The 24,946-nt window shown below is 43.4% G+C and overlaps 1 protein-coding gene across 2 annotated transcripts in view; it reads left to right on the plus strand.

Moving 5' to 3' along the window:
• Positions 1–24,946, plus strand: part of dennd3a (DENN/MADD domain containing 3a) — a 130,280-nt gene that overhangs the window by 21,031 nt on the left and 84,303 nt on the right. For both annotated transcript variants that reach the window (XM_067978468.1, XM_067978469.1), the window contains exons 3-7: positions 2,209–2,491; positions 3,170–3,285; positions 12,567–12,709; positions 14,280–14,391; positions 17,400–17,519. In XM_067978468.1, the coding sequence (XP_067834569.1) occupies positions 2,209–2,491; positions 3,170–3,285; positions 12,567–12,709; positions 14,280–14,391; positions 17,400–17,519 (774 nt within the window). The remainder of the gene's footprint in view (positions 1–2,208; positions 2,492–3,169; positions 3,286–12,566; positions 12,710–14,279; positions 14,392–17,399; positions 17,520–24,946) is intronic.

A 24,946-nucleotide genomic window follows, 5' to 3' on the forward strand; every position in this document is an offset into this window, starting at 1 on the left:
AGTGCAAAAGACAAGGCTGAAGCGTTTGCAACCATCTTCAGCCAGAAGTGTCGAGTGGATGATCCATCTTGGCCTCCTCCCAATATCCCCACCATCACGGAAGCCAGTCTTCAGCCAATTCAATTCACTCCACGTGATATCAAGAAACGGCTGAGTGCACTGGATACAGCAAAGGCTATGGGCCCCGACAACCTCCCAGCTGTAGTGCTGAAGACTTGTGCTCCAGAACTAGCTGCGCCTCTAACCAAGCTGTTCCAGTACAGCGACAAAACTGGCATCCACCCGACAATGTGGAAAATTGCCCAGGTACGTCCTGTCCACAAAAAGCCGGATAAATCCAATCCAGCCAATTACCGCCCCTTCAGTCTACTCTCAATCATCAGCAAAGTGATGGAAGGTGTCGTCGACAGTGCTATCAAGCGGCACTTACTCACCAATAACCTGCTCACCGATGCTCAGTTTGGATTCCGCCAGGACCACTCGGCTCCAGACCTCATTACAGTCTTGGTCCAAACATGGACAAAAGAGCTGAATTCCAGAGGTGAGGTGAGAGTGACTGCCTTTGTCATCAAGGCAGCATTTGACCGAGCGTGGCACCAAGGTGCTCTAGTAAAATTGAAGTCAATAGGAATCGGGGGAAAACTTCCCAGTGGCTTGAGTCATACCTCGCACAAAGGAAGATGGTAGTGGTTGTTGGAGGCCAATCATCTCAGCCCCAGGGCATTGCTGCAGGAGTTCCTCAGGGCAGTATCCAAGGCCCAACCATCTTCAGCTGCTTCATCAATGACCTCCCCTCCAACATAAGGTCAGAAATGGGGATGTTCGCTGATGACTGCACAGTGTTCAGTTCCATTCGCAACCCCTCAAATAATGAAGCAGTCCGAGCCCACATGCAGTAAGACCTGGACAACATCCAGTCTTGGGCTGATAAATGGCAAGTAGCATTCGCGCCAGATAAGTGACAGGCAATGACCACCTCCAACAAGAGAGAGTCTAAGCACCTCCCCTTGACATTCAATAGCATTACCATCGCCGAATCCCCCACCATCAACATCCTGGGGGTCACCTTTGACCAGAAACTTAACTGGACCAGCCATTGTCTTTTAAAAAGCATTTGGACAGTTACATGGGTAAGATGGGTATAGAGGGATATGGGCCAAGTGCAGGAAATTGGGAATAGCTTAGTGGTATAAACTGGGCGACATGGACATGTTGGGCCGAAGGGCCTGTTTCCATGTTGTAACTTCTATGATTCTATGAATACTGTGGCTACGAGAGCAGGTCAGAGGCTTGGTATTCTGCGGCGAGTGACTCACCTCCTGACTCCCCAAAGCCTTTCCACCATCTGCAAGGCACAAGTCAGGAGTGTGATGGAATACTCTCCAACAACACTCAAGAAGCTCGACATCATCCAGGACAAAGCAGCCCGCTTTATTGGCACCCCATCCACCACCCTAAACATTCACTCCCTTCACCACCGGCGCACAGTGGCTGCAGTGTGTACCATCCACAGGATGCACTGCAGCAACTTGCCAAGGCTTCTTCGACAGCACCTTCCAAACCCGCGACCTCTACCACCTAGAAGGACAAGAGCAGCAGGTACATGGGAACAATACCACCTGCACGATCCCCTCCAAGTCTCGCATCATCCCGACTTGGAAATATATCGCCGTTCCTTCATCGTCGCTGGGTCAAAATCCTGGAACTCCCTCCCTAACAGCACTGTGGGAGAACCTTCACCACACGGACTGCAGCAGTTCAAGAAGGCGGCTCACCACCACCTTCTCAATGGCAATTAGGGATGGGCAATAAATGCCGGCCTCGCCAGCGACGCCCACATCCCATGAACGAATTTTAAAAAAAAGTACAGCTAACCTTTCAAGTACCTCTATCAATTTTTAGCCCATCCAGTATCTCAACCAAATCTTCCTTTACTGATACTCTAGCGGGATCTTCTTCCTTGGTAAAAACAGATGCAAAGTACTCATTTATTATTTTGGCCATCCCCTCTGCCTCCATGAGTCGATCTCCTTTATGGTCCCTAATCGGCCCCTCTCCTCCCATTTCTACCCGTTTACTGTTTGCATGCCAAAAGAAGACTTTTACTGAATTTACTTTACCTGATTTAATATCAGCAATGTTCATCGATCTTGTAATACTTGCAGTAATGTTTGTATGCAGCATTGGTTTGTCTGTTTCTTTTTTTAGGCAGCACTAAAAGGTAGTACTCAATCACATAATTGTCTTAGCCCAGAGGTTCGATCAGTTCATGTTCCTCCATTTGTTAGCAAAGAGGACAGTCAATCTGATTACGTCAGTCAGAACTTTACCAGAGCCCCAAGACGCCGCTCATTCAAAAAGAAAAAGGAATTCAAGCGTGCAACTTCTGCCTCAAGCAGTGCAAATGCAGGACACAAAGAACCACAGACTGAAGAATTTAGCATTCCAAATAATATAGATCTCCAAGGACTACCTCAGTTATGTTTCCCAGGTAACTTATTAATATTTGAAAATCATTTTTTTTCCTCCTCTTCACATCCAACTCGGCCAGGCCCTTTTACTAAATGTGATTGTACATTTTCAGCTATCATCACTGTTTTGTGATGAGTTCGGAATTACTGAAGTGCAACCCAAAGTACATGCCATGAATGGACATGTGTGCTTGTGTATACGGTTGTTTGGTTTTTCTTCGGGTCTTAACGTTGCTTCCATTTGATCCTGCTGCAGTTAAAGCCACCGTATCGTATTTGTTTAAATTTAATTCTGAAACGTTTTCAAAATAGCAAACTTGCTATTGTATCTGAAACATTTACTATAGCACAATAAAATTTGTTATTTTTCGATGACAGTTGGCAATCATGTGGGCAGGCACTCGATCTACAAGCTCCAGGAAGATTGCATATGGTCCAAGTTGTGCCCATGTGATTGAAAACTGTGACGGTAAATAATAAAACTTTGTATATTCAATTGCAATAAACTGGATTAAAGATGGAGTATTTTTAAAAAAAACTTTGTTTTCAAACTGGGATTATTTTGAGGAATACGAACCCATTGTATGTCAGCATATATGTAGTATAATTGTACGGTGAAATATTTGCTAATTATGTACAACATTAAAAAACTGCACAATAATAAACTGTTCAGCAGAATATTTATTTTTCAATTACAGGAGAACTGCAAATAGAGACTGAACCAAAGGAGGATCACTATCATTTCCTGGTGTTCACAGATGTTTTTGGAACAAGGACCTATGGCGTGGTAGTGCAGTTTTACAGACCTATTCAGGTATATCAAGTGTACAGTATTAACTCTTTTTTAATTTGAAAAATGCAGTGTGTCGATTCTCACCTGTAGGTTCCCACAGGAAATGTGTGTCTTTTGCAATCTGCCTTAAGTAGAAGTGCTGAGTTTCTGCCAGTGTTTTTCTCAAACTGACCTGGTAAGTGTTATAATTTTTTTGGTCTGATTAACTGATATTGGATGTTTACCATGGAGGGAATTGTTGGAGGGGAAGAAGAATAAATGTGTGCCAGTCAGTGCACTAATCACTTGTATACATGTGTAAGACTTCCCTCAGAGAAAAGGAATAACTGGGAAATTTCCCCTTTTTGATATTCGGTGCCTCTTATAAGTGGAATTAAAAACAGAATTTCACATAACGTTTCATGAAGTGTGTTCGTTTACCAATGTACCTTTGCAAATAGTGAGTTCAAGTTTCTGGCTAGGCTGTTTAATCATAGCATCATACAATTTTTTAAGCAAAGAAAGAGGCCATTTGACCCATCGTGCCTGTGCCAGCGCTCTGAAGCAATCACCAATTACTCACTTTCCCCAAATATTTCAATTTTTTTTTTCTTTTTCAAATATTTGTTCTCTCATAGATTCTGTTTCTACCACTGTTTCTGGTAGGGCATTCCATTTCCAAACAACCTTCAGGCAAAACAAAATTCCAACTTCTCTCTTTGTTCTATTGATAATCTTAAATGTATGTCCTCTAATTAGCAATACTGAACAGAGAAAATAGTTTTTTCTGATTTACCGTACCAAAATCCCTCATTATTTTAAACATTTTTAGCAGATCTTCTCGATATTTTTTCCAAATCTGTCATCCTTGTTAGGACATTTTACTTTTTTAAACTTCTAACTTTTTTTTGGTGATTTGAAATTTATACTCTCTATACTTTCTAGATATCAGCTTGGTGATCATAAGAAATAGGGGCAGGAGAAGGCCAAACGGCCCCTCAAACCTGCTCTGCCATTCAGTAAGATCATGGCTGATCTTCTACCTCAACTCCACTTTCCTGCCCTATCCCCATATCCCTTGATTCCTTTAGTGTCCAAAGATCTATCAATCTCAGTCTTGAATATACTCAACGACTGAGCATTCACAGCCCTTTGGGGTCGAAAATTTCAAAGATTCACAACTCTCTGAGTGAAGAAATTTTTTCTCACCTCGGTCCTAAATAGCTAACCCCTTGTGTTGAGACTATGCGCACTAGTTCTAGACTCCAACCAGGGGAAACAGCCTCACAGCATCTACCCTGTCAAGCTTACAATTTTATACGTTTCAATGAGATCACCTCATTCTTTTAAACTCCAGAGAATATAGGCCCATTCTACTCAATCTCTCTTCATAGGACAACCCTCTCCTCCCAGGAATCAATTTAGTGAACCTTTGTTGTACCCCCTCTAAGGCAAATATATCCTTCCTTAGGTAAGAAGAACAAAACTGTATACAGCACTCCAGGTATGGTCTCACCAGAGCCCTATATAATTGCTGCCAGACTTCCTTACTCTTATACTCCAACCCCTTTGCAATAAAGGCTGACATACCATTTCCCTTCCTAATAGCTTGCTGAATCTGCATATTAACTTTCTGTGATTTTGTGTACAAAGACACCCAAATCCCTCTGAATACCAACATTTCTTGGTCTCTCGCCTTTTAAAAAATATTCCTCTTTTCTATTCTTCCTACCAAAGTGGATAATTGCACATTTCCCCACGTTATATTCCATCTGCCACCTTCTTGCTCACTCACTTAACCTGTCTATATCCCTTTGCAGCCTCTTTGCGTCCTCCACACAGTTTACTTTCCCAACTAGCTTTATATCGTCAGCAAACTTGGATACATTACACTTGGCCCCCTCAACTAAGTCATAGCTGAAGCTGAGCTGATCAGTGGAAATAGTTTTTCCCAATGTACCCTCTTAAAACACCTCATAATATTGAACATTGGCATCATTTATCCTCAACTATTTTAATTGTATTTTGACTTCCCTTTTCTATTTTCTATACTCTGCTTAGAACCTCATTTAATATCTTCGTCAATGATCTGGATTTAGCAGTCATAAGCACAGTGGCTAACTCTGATACAAAGCTCATGAAGGTGGTCGACTGCAAAACTGAACAGGATAAGCTGCAAGATTTGAATATACTTGGGAATTGGGCAGACTGGTGGCAAATGAAAGTCAATGTAAAGAAATGCAAGTGCTTCACATGGGCACAAAAAAATCAAGGGACTATTACTTAAATGGAAAGAAAATAATGTGCCTTGAAAATGAGAGAGATCTGGGGTCCTGATTAACAATAAATATAAGTTATTGCAGAGGCTCGGTGGCAGTGAGTAAAGGGATGCGTTAAAAGGTCAACATTGAGCCAGAATAGCAAGGTAATCCTGCCACTTCATAACCATTAGTGCAACCGCACTTAGAAATACAGTTCTGATCGCTGCAGTAGAGAAAGGATATTTCAGCTATTGAAAGGATAACCAGAATGATTGAGGGGATGGACAGGTTGGATTATGAGGAGTGATTATGTAAATTAGGCATCTTCTCACTGGAAAAGAGAAGGTTAAGAGGGGATAGGATTCTAAAGGGACTAGATAATGTCGACCACGATAAACTGTTTCACCTTGTAGTGTGTAGAACCAGAGGACACGGTCTGCGTTTGAAGAGGGGGGTATATTCAAAACTAATCTGTGGAAATATTTCAATGAGTGGTTACTTCTATGGAACTGGCTCCCCGGGGAGATGGTGGCAGCAGATAGTTTCAAAATATCTAAATAATATAGCATTCCTATTTTCACACATCCTCCTTATCGTCTCAGTGTTTTACCCTCTCTCGAATTTTGAATTGGCAGTCTTTAGCAAAGTATTATTGTAGTTCTTTTTCTGTTTGAAAACTCGAGCCATATTCATTCTCTTTACTTTCTAACCTATAGAACTATGCCCCTTATCTTTCAATCTATTCTAGACAATCCAGCCAATTACTGCCCCATCAGTCCACTCACAATCATCAGCAAAGTGATGGAAAGGGTCGCCGACAGTGCCATCAAGCGGCACTTACTCACCAATATCCTGCTCACCGATGCTCCGTTTGGGTTCCGCCAGGACCACTCGGCACCAGACCTCATTACAGCCTTGGTCCAAACATGGACAAAAGAGCTGAATTCCAGAGGTGAGGTGAGAGTAACTGCCCTTGACATCAAGGCAGCATTTGACCGTGTGTGGCACCAAGGAGCCCTAGTAAAATTGAAATCGATGGGAATCAAGGGGAAAACTCTCCAGTGGCTGGAGTCATACCTAGCACAAAGGAAGATGGTAGTGGTTGATGGAGGCCAATCATCTCAGCCCCAGGACATTGCTGCAGGAGTTCCTCAGGGCAGTGTCCTAGGCCAAACCATCTTCAGCTCCTTCATCAATGACTTTCCCTCAATCATAAGGTCAGAAATGGGGATGTTCGCTGATAATTGCAGTGTTCAGTTCCATTCGCAACCCCATAGATAATGAAGCAGTCAGCGCCCGCACGCAGCAAGACCTGGATAACATCCAGGCTTGGGCTGATAAGTGGCAAATAACATTCGCGCCAGACAAGTGCCAGGCAATGACCATCTCCAACAAGAGAGCATCTAACCACCTCCCCTTGACATTCAACGGCATTACCATCGCCAAATTCCCCACCGTCAATATCCTGGGGGTCACCATTGACCAGAAACTTAACTGGACCAGCCACATAAATACTGTGGCTACAAGAGCAGGTCAGAGGCTGGGTATTCTGAGGCGAGTGACTCACCTCCTGACTCCCGCTTGATTGGCACCCCATCCACCACCCTAAACATTCACTCCCTCCACCACCGGTGCACAGTGGCCGCAGTGTGTATCATCCACAGGATGCACTGCAGGAACTCACCAAAGCTTCTTCGACAGCACCTCCCAAACCCGCGAACTCTACCACAAAGAAGAACAAGGGCAGCAGGCGCATGGGAACAACACCACCTGCACGTTCCCCTCCAAGTCACACATCATCCCGACTTGGAAATATATCGCTGTTCCTTCATCGTCGCTGGGTCAAAATCCTGGAACTCCCTACCTAACAGCACTGTGGGACCACACGGACTGCAGCGGTTCAAGAAGGCGGCAGACTACCCTCTTCTGAGGGTCTTTAGCTAAAGTTGAAGCTCGTGGAATTGAGGGCTAATTATTGACCTGGTTAGGAAATTGGCTGAGCGGCAGGAGACACAGAGTAGGGATAATGGACAGGTACCCAAATTGGCAGGATGTGACTAGTGGTGTCCCACAGGGATTTGTGTTGGAGCCTCAACTATTCACTATTTATTAATGGCTTAGATGACGGGATAGAGAGCCACATATCCAAGTTTGCCGATGACATAAAGATAGGCAACATTGTAAGCAGTGTAGATGGAAGCATAAAGTTACAGAGATATTAATAGATTAAGTGAATGGGCAAAACTGTATGGCAAATGGATTTCATTGTCGGCAAGTGTGAGGTCATCCACTTTGGATCTAAAAAGGATAGATCAGAGTACCTTCTCAATGCTCAAAAGCTCGAAACAGTGGAGGTCCAAAGAGACTTCAGGGTTTGTGTTGATAGATCAATAAAATGTCATGGACAGGTACAGAAAATAATCAAAAAGGCTTAAAAAATGATGGCCTTTATATCTAGAGGACGAGAATGCAAGGGGGTAGACGTTGTGCTACAGCTATACAAAGCCTTGGGTAGACCATACCTATAGTGTTCAGTTCTGGGCACTGCAACTTAGGAAGGATACATTAGCCTTGGAGGGAGTGCAGTGTCGATTTAAAAAATGAGTGCAGTGTCGATTTACTAGAATGATACCTCGACTCAAAGGGTTCAATTACAAGGAGAGATGACATAAACTAGGATTGTCTTCCCTGTAATTTAGAAACATTTGCCTGAGGAAGGAGAAAATCTCCGAAAGCTTGTGAATTTAAAATAAAATTGCTGGACTATAACTTGGTGTTGTAAAATTGTTTACAGTAATTTAGAAGATTAAGGGTTGATTTGATTGACGTTTTCAAGATATTAAGGGAGGGGAACTGATAAGGTAGATGGAGAGAAACTATTTTCGATGATCGAGGAGTCTATAGCCTAAAATTTAGAGCCAGGACTTTCAGGAGTGAAGTTAGGACACACTTCCATATGCAAAGAGTGGTAGAAGTTTGGAACTCTCTTCAGCCACCGGCAATCGATGCTAGCTCAACTGTTAATTTTAGATCTGAGCTTGATAGATTTTTGTTAACCCAAGGTATTAAGGGATATGGGGCTAAGGTGGGTATATGGAGTTCGGTCACAGATCAGCCATGATCTCATTGAAAGGTGGAACAGGCCCGAGGGGCTAAATGGCCTGCTCCTGTTCCTATGTTTCTATCTTTCGTACACATTCTGTACCTTACTATGTCATATTCTTCTCCATCCCACTGCTACAATGGTCTTCATGTATAAGTAACTTAATATGGATTTTTTTTTTACTGCTGCTGGAGGCTGGATCCAGTATTTCTCCTTGAGATAGTGAATTCCTGCTAGTTTATTAGCTATCCTCCATCCCTGTATTGGTTTTGTATGGGATCCAGCTATCTCCCTGCTCTCAACCATCAACTATTTTAAAATTATTTTGCAGTGGTTGCTTCTATGTTCTTTGCGAATCTTGAGGTTCATGTACTGTTGCTGTGAAGCCCATCTTTACGAAACCATTGCCTTTCAAACCATTGTCTAACCTGAAAACGATCCCAGTTCATTTTGAAAACGGTATTAGTATTGTTGTAGTTGGTCAGCCATTTGTTGACATCCCAGGGTAGTGCTTGCGCTTTGGACGCAATTGTGAAATTGCGACCACAATGCGCTCAAAATTGCCCTAGTTAGGGTACAGTTCAAATTTCCGCTGAAATTCATTTGCATAATCCAAAGGTTAAAATCTTCAATAAACCAGCGCAATCGGGCAGCGTAATGGAACGTAATCGTTTCTTTTTTCTTTCCACTTGAAAAAAGTATTCCTTGATGTATTTAAGAGTGGTAACCTGGTCCACTTTTATTAATACAGCTGAAAATGGGTTTATGATCAAAAATAAGCATTTTTAATAAGTGTCCAGTCCTCCACCTGTGAGTAACCTGATTTAAAATGACTAAAAAAACTATACTGAACCATTTACTAGTTTCATTGATGTACATGTCAGTTTCTTAGTTAGTTAAATATTTTTTGATATGAGAAAACATTTAAAATGTGCCTACTGGTGCCTGTGTGCCTAAGAAAATTAGTGCAATTTGAAGAGCCTTCCCTAACCAGTGCAATTGGAGGAATCACGCATTGTCAACACAGGTGCATGGCCAGTTTTGTGGGCGGGGCTGGATCTGGGTGAATTGAATCTTAAACCAGTGTAAAAGATTGCAGAAAACACGAACATAAGTGGTTTAGGGCGTAACTCACTTGCGTTTAAAATTCCCCGATCAAATGGACTGCTTTGGCTGATTTTTTTTAAATATTCGTTCAGGGGATGTGGGCGTCGCTGACGAGGCCAGCATTTATTGCCCATCCCTAATTGCCCTTGAGAAGGTGGTAGTGAGCCGCCGCCTTGAACCGCTGCAGTCCATGTGGTGAAGGTTCTCCCATAGTGCTGTTAGGAAGGGAGTTCCAGGATTTTGACCCAGCAACGATGAAGGAACGGCGATATATTTCCAAGTCGGGATGGTGCGTGACTTGGAGGGGAACGTGCAAGTGGTGGTGTTACCATGCGCCTGCTGCCCTTGTCCTTCTAGATGGTGGAGGTTGTGGGTTTGGGAGATGCTATCTAAGAAGCCTTGGCGAGTTGCTGCAGTGCATCCTGTGAATGATACACACTGCAGCCACAATGCGCCGGTGGTGAAGGGAGTGAATGTTTAGGGTGGTGGATGGGGTGCCAATCAAGCGGGCTGCTTTGCCTTGATAGGGTCAAGCTTCTTGAGTGTTGTTGGAGCTGCACTCATCCAGGCAAGTGGAGAGTATTCTATCACATTCCTGACTTGTGCCTTGTAGATGGTGGAAAGGCTTTGGGGAGTCAGGAGGTGAGTCACTCGCTACAGAATACCCAGCCTCTGACCTGCTCTTGTAGCCACAGTATTTATGTGGCTGGTCCAGTTAAGTTTCTGGTCAATGGTGACCCCCGGGATGTTGATGGTGGGGGATTTGGCGATGGTAATGCCGTTGAATGTCAAGGGGAGGTGGTTAGACTCTCTCTCTTGTTGGAGATGGTCATTGCCTGGCACTTGTCTGGCGCAAATGTTACTTGCCACTTATCAGCCCAAGCCTGGATGTTGTCCAGGTCTTACTGCATGCGGGCACGGACTGCTTCATTATCTGAGGGGTTGCGAATGGAACTGAACACTGTGCAATGATCAGTGAACATCCCCATTTCTGACCTAATGATGGAGGGAAGGTCATTGATGAAGGAGCTGAAGATGGTTGGGCCTTGGACACTGCCCTGAGGAACTCGTGCAGCAATGTCCTGGGGCTGAGATGATTGGCCTTCAACAACCACTACCTTGTTCCTTTGTGCTAGGTATGACTCCAACCACTGGAGAGTTTTCCCTCTGATTCCCATTGACTTCAATTTTACTAGGGCTTCTTGGTGCCACACTTGGTCAAATGCTGCCTTGATGTCAAGGGCAGTCACTCTCACCTCACCTCTGGAATTCAGCTCTTTTGTCCATGTTTGGACCAAGGCTGTAATGAGATCTGGAGCTGAGTGGTCCTGGCGGAACCCAAACTGAGTATTGGTGAGTAAGTGCCGCTTGACAGCACTGTCGACGAGCCCTTCCATCACTTTGCTGATGATTGAGAGTAGACTGATGGGGCGGTAATTGGCCGGATTGGATTTGTCCTGCTTTTTGTGGACAGGACATACCTGGACAATTTTCCACATTGTCGGGTAGATGCCAGTGTTGTTGCTGTACTGGAACAGTTTGGCTAGAGGTGCGGCTAATTCTGGGGCACAAGTCTTTCGCACTACAGCTGGGATGTTGTCGGGGCCCATAGCCTTTGCTGTGTCCAGTGCACTCAGCCGTTTCTTGATATCACGTGGGGTGAATCGAATTGACTGAAGACTGGCTTCTGTGATGGTGGGGATGTTGGGAGGAGGCCGAGATGGATCATCCACTCGGCACTTGTGGCTGAAGATGGTTGCAAACGCTTCAGCCTTGTCTTTGCACTCACGTGCTGGACTCTGCCATCATAGAGGATGAGGATGTTTACAGAGCTGCCTCTTCCTGTTAGTTGTTTAATTGTCCAGCACCATTCACGGCTGGATGTGGCAGGACTGCAGAGCTTTGATCTGATCCGTTGGTTGTGGAATCTCTCAGCTCTGTCTATAGCATGGGTCAAAGTTAAAAGATGATTCGCCTGGGTCGTGCTGATATTACTGGTGTAATCTCTACCCCCTCCATGTTTTGAAAGTAAACCCATCTGTTTTACCGTACACCTAAAGTATGATTGAGAACTTGACACCCCCTATTAAGTTTCAAGGTAATTCTCGCATGTGTCCTTGAGTGTTTGATTTAACCCATATTGTTATTCCTGACCACTACTGACTTCATTTTGGTTCTTTTCTCAATGTGCATGGTTCTAGCTCCAGGGAGGCAACTCACTGTCTTTGACACACAGAGCTGTCCATTTAGTAATAAATGCCCTCCAAAATATAAATATAATATAATCTCTCTCTCTCTCTCTCTCTCTCTCTCTCTCTCTCTCTCTCTCTCTCTCTCTCTCTCTCTTTCTCTCTTTCATTCATTCATTTACAGCTTCCTTGCCTTGTCTCACTTTTCTGGCATTCTGCCAGTTTTATCCTATCATTCTAATTTGTACTTTGTGAGGGTAGGAATCTGACATCTGTTTGCTACAGTAACATCTTGAGTAACCATTCTGACCTTCTTTCCTTTCTTGAAACATCTTTTAACTTTGACCCATCTATATCCCTGTCTTCTCCTTCAATTTAGGCTTTTCCTTTTCACTGACTAATGCCTCAACTATCGAGTCCGACATTACCCACTTTGTTGCGTTTGGAGGAATTATCAATATGCTCTCTACATCAGTGGTTATGGTGGATTTTTTTTCCTTTCTTTTCTTTAAATAAAATTTACCTCACTGGGGAGTGGGTAAGTAGATTATGCAGTTTACAAATTCAGCCATTGGATAATTCTGTATAAATTAATTTTATTACAAAATATAAATTTCAATAAATGTTACTTTTTAAGTTGAGTAATACATTCTTTATTCACAGGAAGGAAATGGTTTCCAACGTGGACAAGCAAATTGGAATGTAACTGTGCACAACTCTAGGATGTCCATGCTGTATGCTCCCTTCAGTGTTTGTGTGATATCCAAATTCCCTTATTATAAAGCCCTTAAGGATTGTCTATCCTGGTAAGCAATAGCATCTGGTTGTGTTTTTTTTTATTTGTTTGAACTGAACTCAAAGCCAGTGCATTTTAACTGCTGGTAGTTTACTTTGTGCTGCAAGTTGACTGCTGGTTCACCCGCATGCATGCAAGACAGCTGGAGCTTGACTGAATGAGGACAGTGTCTGGCTCCAATCGGTTGTTTGAGACCTTTTCTGGGATTTTCACCATCATTTCTTTTTCTGAACTTTTTTATTTAAAAGAAATATTTCAATTTTGTTTTTTTTTCTCCAACAAGCTCATTATGTGACAACACAGATCCTGCTTGCTTACTGACTTGCTCGTGACAGATCTAGGGTGGCACCAGTGCTCTTTTGTAATGATTTACTGCATGGTTGTTACTAGGGAGAAAGATCCTGACCATGACCTCAGCAGCGAAGAAGAGCATGGTTCTGTCATGTGAGGTGCAGCCTGGCCCCAAGGTACTAATGTCCTTCAGGAGATTTTGAGGCTGCAGCCTGAATCTCAGTAGATATGTGTTTTTTGCACTTTCTTCTCCCAAGTGAATTCTAGTAAACTAGGGTAGGTTTTGTGAGGGATATACTGGAAGGCGTTGTAAGAGGTGTGATTTCTGATCACCTGGATAGTTTGGCAGTTATTAGGGAAACAGAGGTCCTACATCGCTAATATGATCGAGTTCTTTGAGGAAGTGACGACATTAGTTGAGATGCCTATCCCTAATTGTACTGAGAAAGTGATTTTGGGTCTAGTTGATGGTGTTCCCACAATGGAGTTAGGTAGGTAATTTCAGGATTTTAACTCTGCATTGATGGAAGAATAGAGGAGGTAAATGCCCAAGGAAGTAAGGTGTGTGATTTGGAAAAGGACTTGAAGGTGATGGTAATCCCATTATCTTTGTGCTTTTGTTCTTCAGTGGTAGAGATTGTGTAGCTGGCAAGTGGTGTCACAGTAAGTTTGGAGAGATGCTGCAGTGCACATGGTAGATAATGCATACTGCACCCACAGTGCACCAGTGGTGGAGAGGGTGGATATGTGTTCAGTGACCAGGGTGCTGTTCAAACGGATTTGTCCTAGAAGGTATTGAGTTTCTTGAGTGTTATTGCAGCTGCATCCATTCAGATAAGTGGTGAATATTCCATCACACTTCTAGCTTGAGCATTATAGATGGCGGAGAGTCATTGAGAGATCAGGAGTGATCCGCTTGGTGTACAGCGCAGAGCCCCTGCCCTACTGTTATATCCATGTTGTATATGGCTGGTCGATTTCTTCCAGCAGGGGTAGTAGCCTGGAGTAGAAATACTGGCTGACTTGTTTTCCCCTCCATTACCCAGGATTGATGTCCCAAGTGTTGCTGTTGCTGGGATCAGCCAACTCAGCACGGATCTAGAATTGGACCTGAGTTTTCCCAGTGTGAATTGCTCAGCTAATCATTCTATGAAGTTGCTGACCATTGATTTTTTTTTAGGTTCCTCAAATCTAGCATTTTTTGTTGTTGTAAATGTTCATTTCGGAGGTGTTAGAAATTGCATTGGTTTGTTCATATTGTTTACAAGGTGTGCGATCTTCTCTTTCAGTCTGACAGTGCACATGAAATCGTGTCGTGAGACGGAGTTTGATCATAAAGTTAGACAATTTGCAGCAAAGTTAGCTTTGGTGCCCAGTCCACCGCCTGGAACGCTCCATTTGGTAAGATGTTGTGCTTTTACTATATATTTAAGAAGGGCGGCAGGGAAAAGCCTGGGAACTACAGACTGGTGAGCCTGACATCTGTAGTGAGTAAGTTGTTAGAGGGTATTCTGAGATACAGGATAGGGACTGATTAGGAACAGTCAGCATGGTTTTGTGAGAGGACAATCATGTCTCACGAATTTGATTGAGTTTTTTGAAGGGGTAACCAAGAAGATAGATGAGGGCTGTGCAGTAGACGTGGTCTACATGGACTTCAGCAAAGCCTTTGACAAGGTACCGCATGGTAGGTTGTTACATAAGGTTAAATCTCACGGGATCCAAGGTGAGGTAGCCAATTGGATACAACATTGGCTTGACGACAGAAGACAGAGGGTGGGTGTAGAGGGTTGTTTTTCAAATTGGAGGCCTGTGACCAGCGGTGTGCCTCAGGGATCGGTGCTGGGTCCACTGTTATTTGTTATTTATATTAATGATTTGGATGAGAATTTAGGAGGCATGGTTAGTAAGTTTGCAGATGACACCAAGATTGGTGGCATCGTGGACAGTGAAGAAGGTTATCTAGGATTGCAACGGGATCTTGATAAATTGGGCCAGTGGGCCGATGAATGGCAGATGGAGTTTAATTTAGATAAATGTGAGGTGATGCATTTTGGTAGATCGAATCGGGCCAGGACCTACTCCGTTAATGGTAGGGCGTTGGGGAGAGTTATAGAACAAAGAGATCTAGGAGTACAGGTTCATAGCTCCTTGAAAGTGGAGTCACAGGTGGATAGGGTGGTGAAGAAGGCATTCAGCATGCTTGGTTTCATTGGTCAGAACATTGAATACAGGAGTTGGGATGTCTTGTTGAAGTTGTACAAGACATTAGTTCGGCCACACTTGGAATACTGTGTACAGTTCTGGTCACCCTATTATAGAAAGGATATTATTAAACTAGAAAGAGTGCAGAAAAGATTTACTAGGATGCTACTGGGACTTGATGGTTTGACTTATAGGGAGAGGTTGGATAGACTGGGACTTTTTTCCCTGGAGAGTAGGAGGTTTAGGGGTGATCTTATAGAAGTCTATAAAATAATGAGGGGCATAGATAAGGTAGATAGTCACAATCTTTTCCCAAATGTCGGGGAGTCTATAACGAGGGGGTATAGATTTAAGATGAGAGGGGAGAGATACAAAAGGGCCCAGAGGGACAATTTTTTCACTCAAAGGGTGGTGAGTGTCTGGAACGAGCTGCCAGAGGTAGTAGTAGAGGCGGGTACAATTTTGTCTTTTAAAAAGCATTTGGACAGTTACATGGGTAAGATGGGTATAGAGGGATATGGGCCAAGTGCAGGCAATTGGGACTAGCTTAAACTGGGCGACATGGACATGTTTCCATGTTGTAAACTTCTATGATTCTACGATTTATACTTCCAAAATCAGACTGACTGAGTTTACTATGGTTTTAAATGTTTTATTGAAAATTAATGTGCTGGTATAGAAGCTCTTGTATTACTGGAGCAAGAGAAGATGACAATAATTGATCTCTGGGTGGAAGCAAATTTTGTAATAATTGAAGTTGCTGACAGTAACGAGTCTAATTTTCCTGCTTTTCTGCCATTCTTGCAATAGGGCTCAGATGTGATTAGCAAGCCAGGAGCTGAACAATACCAGGTTTTAAAGGGTTAAATTATGAGGACAGGTTGTATAAACTTGGCTTATAGTCCCTTGAGTTTAAAAGGTTTGAGGGGTGATCTAATTGAGGTGTTTAAAATGATAAAGGGATTTGCTGGGGTAGATACAGAGAAACTATTTCCTCTGGTAGGGAAAGTCCAGAACAATATTAATCTTAAAATTAGAGCTAGGCCATTCAGGAGTGAAATAAGGAAGCACTTCTTCATAACAAAGGGTAGAGGAAATCTTGAACACTCTCCCCAAAAATGCTGTGGATGCTGGGTCAGTTAAAATTTTCAAGACTTTAAGATCGCTAGATTTTTATTTGGTAAAGGTATCAAGGTATATTGATCAAAGGTGGGTAATTGGATTTGAGGTACAGATCAGCCATGATCTGATTGAATGGCGGAGCAGGCTCAAGTGGCTGAATGGCCTCCTCCTGTTCCTATGCAATTCGAGAGTTTATCCTGATAGTGGAAGTGGGTGATCAACAAGGTACATTTTTTTTTTGACAGTTATTGACCCAATCTACTCAGTGCTAAGATAGTGCGCCACTTTTCTATTGCCTTTCCAATTCTGCCCATGTCTGCTCAGTTATTTTGTTGCCCTTGTCTTCCAGATATGTAATTAAATACTCTACATGGAGGGTGGCAACATAAATAAAGACCACATTGTCTCTTTTTAACATTGTCACTCCACCAAGTCATCAGTGAAGGTGAACTACTAAATGAAAACGTGCTTCCCTGAGGGTTGTTTGTGTATATGTATATATATTGTGATTGGTTGGTATCCTCTGTATAAAGGAGCATCTTCCCCACACAGACACAGTTCAAGAAGAAGACCCACCACCACCTTCTCACGGGCAACTAGGGATGGGCAATATAAATTTCAACCTCCCCTCAGGTGGACGTAATAGATCCTGTGGCACTATTTAAACAAGAGCATTGGAATTCTGATGTTATGTTCAATATTTATCCCTCAACTAACATCATTAAAACAGATTATCTGGTCTTTTATCTTGTTGCTGTGCACAAATCGGCTGCCATGTTTTCCTATATTGCAACAGTGACTACACTTCAAAAGTATTTCTTTGACTGTAAAGTACTTTGGGAGATCATGAAAGGTGCTATATAAATGCAAGTTCTTTGTTTCCATCCCATTAACTCATGGTGTTTGAGTGATTCCGTTTTTACAACAATGTACACTGTTGAATCCTTTCATGTTGAAGAAGATTTATTCACCTTGTTTGATAACTTTTTTTCTGCAGATTCTTCAAAATGTCTAGTTTCATTTATTCATGATAAATTGAAATAACTTCAATTTGGAATAAAGTATTTTTGATATTTTCTCAGGTATTTAACATGAAACCTCTGCAGGTTGTATTGCCTTCAAGAAAGGACCCTAAATACCCTGTGGTAGATTTGGACCTTCACATCCCTTTTCTCTGCTTCAAACCTAAATGTATCCTTCAGGTATCTAGTGCTTCATAATTTGAAGTTGTATTTTTCAATCTGCATAAGCTTCCATCTTTCATTTATGCACTTTGTTATTGCTGTATTATGTACATTTTGAAGCCATTTTTTTACATGAAAATACTTTGAAACCATTACTGGTATAATGATACTTAATAGAAAGCTAGAAGTAGCTTAGTAGCGAATCTTTTCAAACCTTACTGAAAAAGAAAGCTGACATTTTTATATTGAAGAAAGCAGTCCAAACATTTAAATTTCTCTTATTGTTCTTCTAGATAACAAATAGAATGAGGTGAATCTAATCATTATTCTTCTTTTCAAGGGCAAAGTCATAATAAACGTGACTTAATGTGTATCTTGGCAGAATTGGATTTGATCCTCAGGACTGGGCCAGAGGGCTCCTTTGTTAGATTTGTAAGATTGACTCTCTGCACATTTGAAATTGCTGTCAGCACCAGACATCAGCTGCAATATTCAGCAATATCTTGCTTTCTCAATTTTAGTCACATATTAAATCTGAGTTTATCTTCTCGATGGGACTCACCTCCTGCTCCCACTAAACTGCTGGCCACCCAACTTCCTTCCTGGCCCCCAATCTAGCTGACATTGTAAACGGTTCCCTTTCTTTGGGTACTTTTCCCATCTATTTCAGATGCTATCATCACCCCCTTTTTAAAAAAAAATACACCCTTGATCTTTCTGTCCTTGAAGTCTAATGCCCATTTCCAACTTTCTTTTCAAGTCCTTTAACGTGCCCTAAACTAGTCATACTTAGAGTGGATAAAATCACTGGTTCGGTGGATTGCATCTGTGCATATTAGAAGAAGTTAGGGAAGAGATAGTAGAGGCACTTTTTTTTATATATAAAAAAAATTCATTCGAAAAGGGAATAGTGCCAGAGAACTGGCGGACAGCTAATGCTATTCCTATATTTAAAAGGCGAGCTAGAACATGTCCAGGGACCTATAGACCAGTTCGCTTAATGTCTGTGGTAGGAAAGATAATGGAATCATTACTCAAGGATGCAATAGAAAAACATTTAGAAAACAAAAATATAGAGTAGTCAGCACTGATTTCAGAAAGGAAAATCATGCTTGACCAACCTTCCTGAATTCTTTGAAGAGGTAACAGAAAGAGTAGACAAGGGTAATGCAGTAGATGTAATATATTTAAATTTTCAAAAGGCATGTGGAGTCAGGGGACAGATAACAGAATGGATAGCAAGCTGGCTACAAAACAAAAAACACAGTGTTAAGGGTAGATACTTGGATAGCAAAAGATGGGAAGTGGTGTTCCACGGAGATCGGTGCTGGAACTGCCGTTGTTCATAATTTACACTAACGATTTAGACTCTGGAATCGGAAGTACAATTTCAAAATTTGCAACCGACACAAAATTGGGGGTGTAGTTAATACAAAGGAAGACTGCGTCAAAATGCAAGAAGACATTAATAAACTTGCAGACTGGATGTGTAGTTGGCAAATGAATTTCAATATCGATAAGTGTAAGGTGGTGCATTTTGGTAGAAAGAATAAGGAGGCCACATATTGCTTGGATAATCAGAGTCTAAATGGTGTAGAGGAGCAAAGGGATCTCGGAGTGCAGAAATACAAATCACAAAGTAGTGACGTAGGTCAATAAAGTCATAGAGGCAAAGCAAGCACTGGGGTTCATTTCTAGAGGGATAGAATTGAAAAGCAAAGAAGTTATGTTAAACTTGTATAGAACCTTGGTTAGACCACATTTAGAGTACTGTGCACAGTTCTAATTTTCATGTTATAAAAAGGATGTAGAGGCATTGGAGATGGTGCAAAAAAATTCACAAGGATACCACCAGAATTGAGAGGATATACTTATCAGGAAAGGCTGAACAGGCTGAGGTTCTTTTCTCCAGAAAAGAGAAGGCTGAGGGGTGACCCGATAGAGGACTTTAAGATAATGAAAGGGTTTGATAGGGTAGATGTGAAAATTTTTCCACTTGTGGAGGAGTTCAAAAGTAGAGGTCATAAATATAAGAGAGTCACTAGTAAATCCAATTGGGAATTCAGGAAAAAATAGGAACAGGAGTTGGCCATTTAGCTCCTCGAGTCTGTTCTGCCATTCAATGAGATCATGGCTGATCTGTGACTTAACTCCACACACCCGCCGTAGTCCCATATCCCTTAATACCTTTGGTTATCAAAAATCTATCAAGCTTCGATTTAAAATTAACAATTGAGCTGGCTGTGGAAGAGAGTTCCAAACTTCTACCACCCTTTGCATGTAGAAGTTTTTCCTAACTTCACCATTGGTGGCCTTACCTCCAGCCACCTATGCCCCATGCTCTGGAATTCCCTTCCGAAACCCCGCTGCTTCTCCACCTCCCTCTTCCCCTTTAAGACCCTCCTTAAAACTTACCTCTTTGATCAAACTTTTGGTCACCCCTCCTAATAACTGTTCCTTGGAAGATTGTTTATTCTGGAGTAGAGAAGACTCTGAGGAGATTTGTCCAAGTATTCAGGGTTCTTATAGGAATAGATTAACTGAACCCCGATTAATGTTTTTTGAGATTGCAACAAACCAGCAAATGCATGCTCAAGCATAGAAGAGGGAAGGTGCACAGACAATTTAGATTTAGTTACTTTCGGCAGAGAGTGGTGGACATGTAGAAACGAATGTCCATGGAGACTTTGCAGATAGATTGCGTGAATATTTATAGTCAATGAATTTTATAGCACAGAAATAGGCCTTTAGCATGTCACATCTGCTCCAGCTCTCTGATAGAGCTATCCACTTAATTCCATTTCCTGCCCTTTCCCTTCTCTTCCTCCACTCCATTAAAAAACTTACATTTTGGATATACTTCCTTTTACTGTTTTCCCCGCCCCCCCCAAAAATACTACGTGTTTCACTACATTGAACTGCATCTGCCATTTATCTGCTCACTCCACTAATTTGTTGATGCCCTGCTGCTTTTTTTCTTTTCAGGAAAGGCAAATCATGTTTAACGAACTTGATTTGAGTTTTTTGATGAGGTAACAGAGAGGGTTGATGAGGGCAATGCGGTCGATGTGAATATGGACTTCCAAAAGGCGTTTGATAAGTGCCACATAATAGGCTTGTCAGCAAAGTTGAAGCCCATGGAATAAAAGGGGCAGTGGCAGCATGGATACGAAATTGGCTAAGTGACAGGAAACAGAGTAGTGGTGAACAGTTGTTTTTTGGACTGGAGGAAGGTATCCAGAGGTGTTCCCCAGGGGTCGATGTGAAGACCACTGCTTTTCTTGATATATATTAATGACTTGGACTTGGGTGTACAGGGCACAGTTTCCAAATTTGCAGATGACAAACTTGAAAGTGTAGTGAACAGTGAGGAGGATAGTCATAAATTTCAAGAGGATAAAGACAGGCTGGTGGAATGGGTGGACACGTGGCAGATGAAATTTAACGCAGAGAAGTGCAAAATGATACATTTTGGTAGGAAGAATGAGGAGAGGCAATATAAACTAGAGGGTACAATTCTATAGTGGGTGCAGGAACAGAGATCTAGGGGTATGTGTGCACAGGTCGTTGAAGGTGGCAGGGAAGGTGGAGAAAGCGGTTAAAAAAGCATACGGGATCCTGGGCTTTATAAATAGAGGCATAGAGTACAAAAGCAAGGAGGTTATGATGAACCTTTAGAAAACACTGGTTCGACCACAACTGGAGTATTGTGTCCAATTCTGGGCACCGCACTTTAGGAAGGATGTGAAGGCCTTAGAGAGGGTGCAGAAGAGATTTACTAGAATGGTTCCAGGGTTGAGGGATTTTAGTTCTGTGGATAGACTGGAAAAACTGGGGTGGTTCTCCTTTTAGAACAGAGAAGGTTGAGCAGAGATTTGATAGAGGTGTACAAAATCATGAGGGGTCTGGACAGAGTAGATAGAGAGAAACTGTTCCCATTAGCGGAAGGGTCGAGAACCAGAGGGCATAGATTTAAGGTGATTGGCAAAAGAGCCAAACGCGACATGAGGAAAAACTTTTTTTACACAGCGAGTAGTTTTTTTTTATTCGTTCATGGGATATGGGCATCGCTGGCAAGGCCAGCATTTATTTCCCATCCCTAATTGCCCTTGAGAAGGTGGTGGTGAGCCGCCTTCTTGAACCGCTGCAGTCCGTGTGGTGAAAGTCTCCCACAGTGCTGTTAGGAAGGGAGTTGCAGGATTTTGACCCAGCGACGATGAAGGAACAATTATATATTTCCAAGTCGGGATGGTGTGTGACTTGGAGGGGAACGTGCAGGCCGTGGTGTTCCCATGTGTCTGCTGCTCTTGTCCTTCTAGGTGGTAGAGGTCGCGGGTTTGGGAGGTGCTGTCGAAGAAGCCTTGGCGAGTTGCTGCAGTGCACTCTGGATAGTACACACTGCAGCCACTGTGCGCCGGTGGTGAAGGGAGTGAATGTTCAGGGTGGTGGATGGGGTGCCAATCAAGCAGGCTGCTTTGACCTGGATGGTGTCAAGCTTCTTGAGTGTTGTTGGAGCTGCACTCATCCAGGCAAGTGGAGAGTATTCCATCACACTCCTGACTTGTGCCTTGTAGATTGTGGAAAGGCTTTGGGGAGTCAGGAGGTGAGTCACTTGCCACAGAATACCCAGCCTCTGACCTGCTCTTGTAGCCACAGTATTTATATGGCTGGTCCAGTTAAGTTTCTGGTCAGTGGTGACCCCCAGGATGTTGATGGTGGGGGTTTCGGCGATGGTAATGCTGTTGAATGTCATGGGGAGGTGGTTAGACTCTCTCTTGTTGGAGATGGTCATTGCCTGGCACTTGTCTGGCGCGAATGTTACTTGCCACTTATGAGCCCAAGCCTGGATGTTGTCCAGGTCTTGCTGCATGCGGGCCCGGACTGCTTCATTATCTGAGGGGTTGCGAATGGAACTGAACAGTGTGCAATGATCAGTGAACATCCCCTTTCTGACCTTATGATGGAGGGAAGGTCATTGATGAAGGAGCTGAAGATGGTTGGGGTTTGGACACTGCCTTGAGGAACTGCTGCAGCAATGTCCTGGGGCTGAGATGATTGGCCTCCAACAACCACTACCATCTTCCTTTTGTGCTAGGTATGACTCCAGCCACTGAAGAGTTTTCCCCCTGATTCCCATTGACTTCAATTTTATTAGGGCTCCTTGGTGCCACACTTGGTCAAATGCTGCCTTGATGTCAAGGGCAGTCACTCTCCCCTCACCTCTGGAATTCAGCTCTTTTGTCCACGTTTGGACCAAGGCTGTAATGAGGTCTGGAGCCGAGTGGTCCTGGCGGAACCCAAACTGAGCATTGGGTGAGCAGGTTATTGGTGAGTAAGTGCCGCTTGATAGCACTGTCGACGACACCTTCCATTACTTTGCTGATGATTGAGAGTAGACTGATGGGGCGGTAATTGGCCGGATTGGATTTGTCCTGCTTTTTTGTGGACAGGACACACCTGGGCAATTTTCCACATTGGTAGATGCCAGTGCTGTAGCTGTACTGGAACAGCTTGTCCAGAGGCGCAGCTAGTTCTGGAGCACAAGTCTTCAGCACTACAGCTGGGATGTTGTCGGGGCCCATAGCCTTTGCTGTATCCAGTGCACTCAGCCGTTTCTTGACATCACGTGGAGTGAATCGAATTGGCTGAAGACTGTCTTCTGTGATGGTGGGGATATCAGGAGGAGGCCGAGATGGATCATCCACTCGGCACTTGTGGCTGAAGATGGTTGCAAACGCTTCAGCCTTGTCTTTTGCACTCGCGTGCTGGACTCCGCCATCATTGAGGATGGGGATGTTTACAGAGCCTCCTCCTCCCGTTAGTTGTTTAATTGTCCACCACCATTCACGACTGGATGTGGCAGGACTGCAGAGCTTTGATCTGATCCGTTGGTTGTGCAATCGCTTAGCTCTGTCTATAGCATGTTGCTTCCGTTGTTTAGCATGCATGTAGTCCTGAGTTGTAGCTTCACCAGGTTGGCACCTTATTTTTAGGTACGCCTGGTGCTGCTTCTACACTCTTCATTGAACCAGGGTTGATCCCCTGGCTTGTTGGTAATGTTGGAGTGAGGAATATGCCAGGCCATGAGGTTACAGATTGTGGTGGAATACAATTCTGCTGCTGCTGATGGCCCACAGCGCCTCATGGATGCCCAGTTTTGAGCTGCTAGATCTGTTCTGAATCTATCCCATTTAGCACGGTGGTAGTGCTACACAACACGTTGGATGGTGTCCTCAGTGCGAAGACGGGACTTCATCTCCACGAGGACTGTGTGGTGGTCACTCCTACCAATACTGTGATGGACAGATGCATTTGCAACAAGTAGATTGGTGAGGACGAGGTCAAGTAAGTTTTTTCCCTCGTGTTGGTTCCCTCACCACCTGCCGCAGATCCAGTCTAGCAGCTATGTCTTTTAGGACTCGGCCAGCTCGGTCAGTAGTGGTGCTACCGAGCCACTCTTGGTGATGGACATTGAAGACCCCCACCCAAAGTACATTCTGTGCCCTTGCTACCCTCAGTGCTTCCTCCAGGTGGTGCTCAACATGGAGGACGACTGATTCATTAGCTGAGGGAGGACGGTAGGTGGTAATCAGCAGGAGGTTTCCTTGCCCATGTTTGACCTGATGCTATGAGATTTCATGGGGTCCAGAGACAATGTTGAGGACTCCCAGGGCCACTCCCTCCTGACTGTATATCACTGTACCGCCACCTCTGGTAGGTCTGTCCTGCCGGTGGGACAGGACATACCCAGGGATGGTGATGGAAGAGTCTGGGACATTGGCTGAAAGGTATGATTCTGTGAGTGTGGCTATATCAGGCTGTTGCTTGACTCGTCTGTGGAACAGCTCTCCCAATTTTGGCACAAGTCCCCAGATGTTAGTGAGGAGGACTTTGCAGGGTCGACTGGGCTTGGTTTGCCTTTGTCGTGTCCGGTGCCTAGTGGTCTGATGCCAGGTGGTCCGTCCAGTTTTATTCTTATTATGATCTGGAATGCACTGCCTGAGGGTTAGGTGGAGGCAGATTCAATCGTGGCTTTCAAAAGGGAATTGGATCAGTACTTGAAGGGAAAAAATTTGCAGGGCAAGGGGGAAAGAGCGGGGTAATGGGACTAACTGGATTGCACTTTCAGAGAGCCGGCATGGGCTCAATGGGCCAAATAGCTTCCTTCTGTGCTCTACCATTCAATGATTCTAGTTTGCCATGCTGTCTAATTTGATGTCGCCAGTAAATTTTGATATTAATCATCTTGTACCTATGTCTAAATCATTTATATAAGTACGTCAGCAGCACAAGTGCACCAACCATGTATGTATTGAGGATATCTAATGAATCTATTCAGAAATTGTCATTCATATAATGTTTATTCCTGGAGGAAACTTTGAGCCAGCAGATCTTAGTGCTTTGATTTTTTTTTGAAGCTTAATGCTACTACAAGATGGTGCAGT

Source organism: Heptranchias perlo, chromosome 3, assembly GCF_035084215.1.
Source record: "Heptranchias perlo isolate sHepPer1 chromosome 3, sHepPer1.hap1, whole genome shotgun sequence".
Classification (NCBI taxonomy): Eukaryota; Metazoa; Chordata; class Chondrichthyes; order Hexanchiformes; family Hexanchidae; genus Heptranchias; species Heptranchias perlo.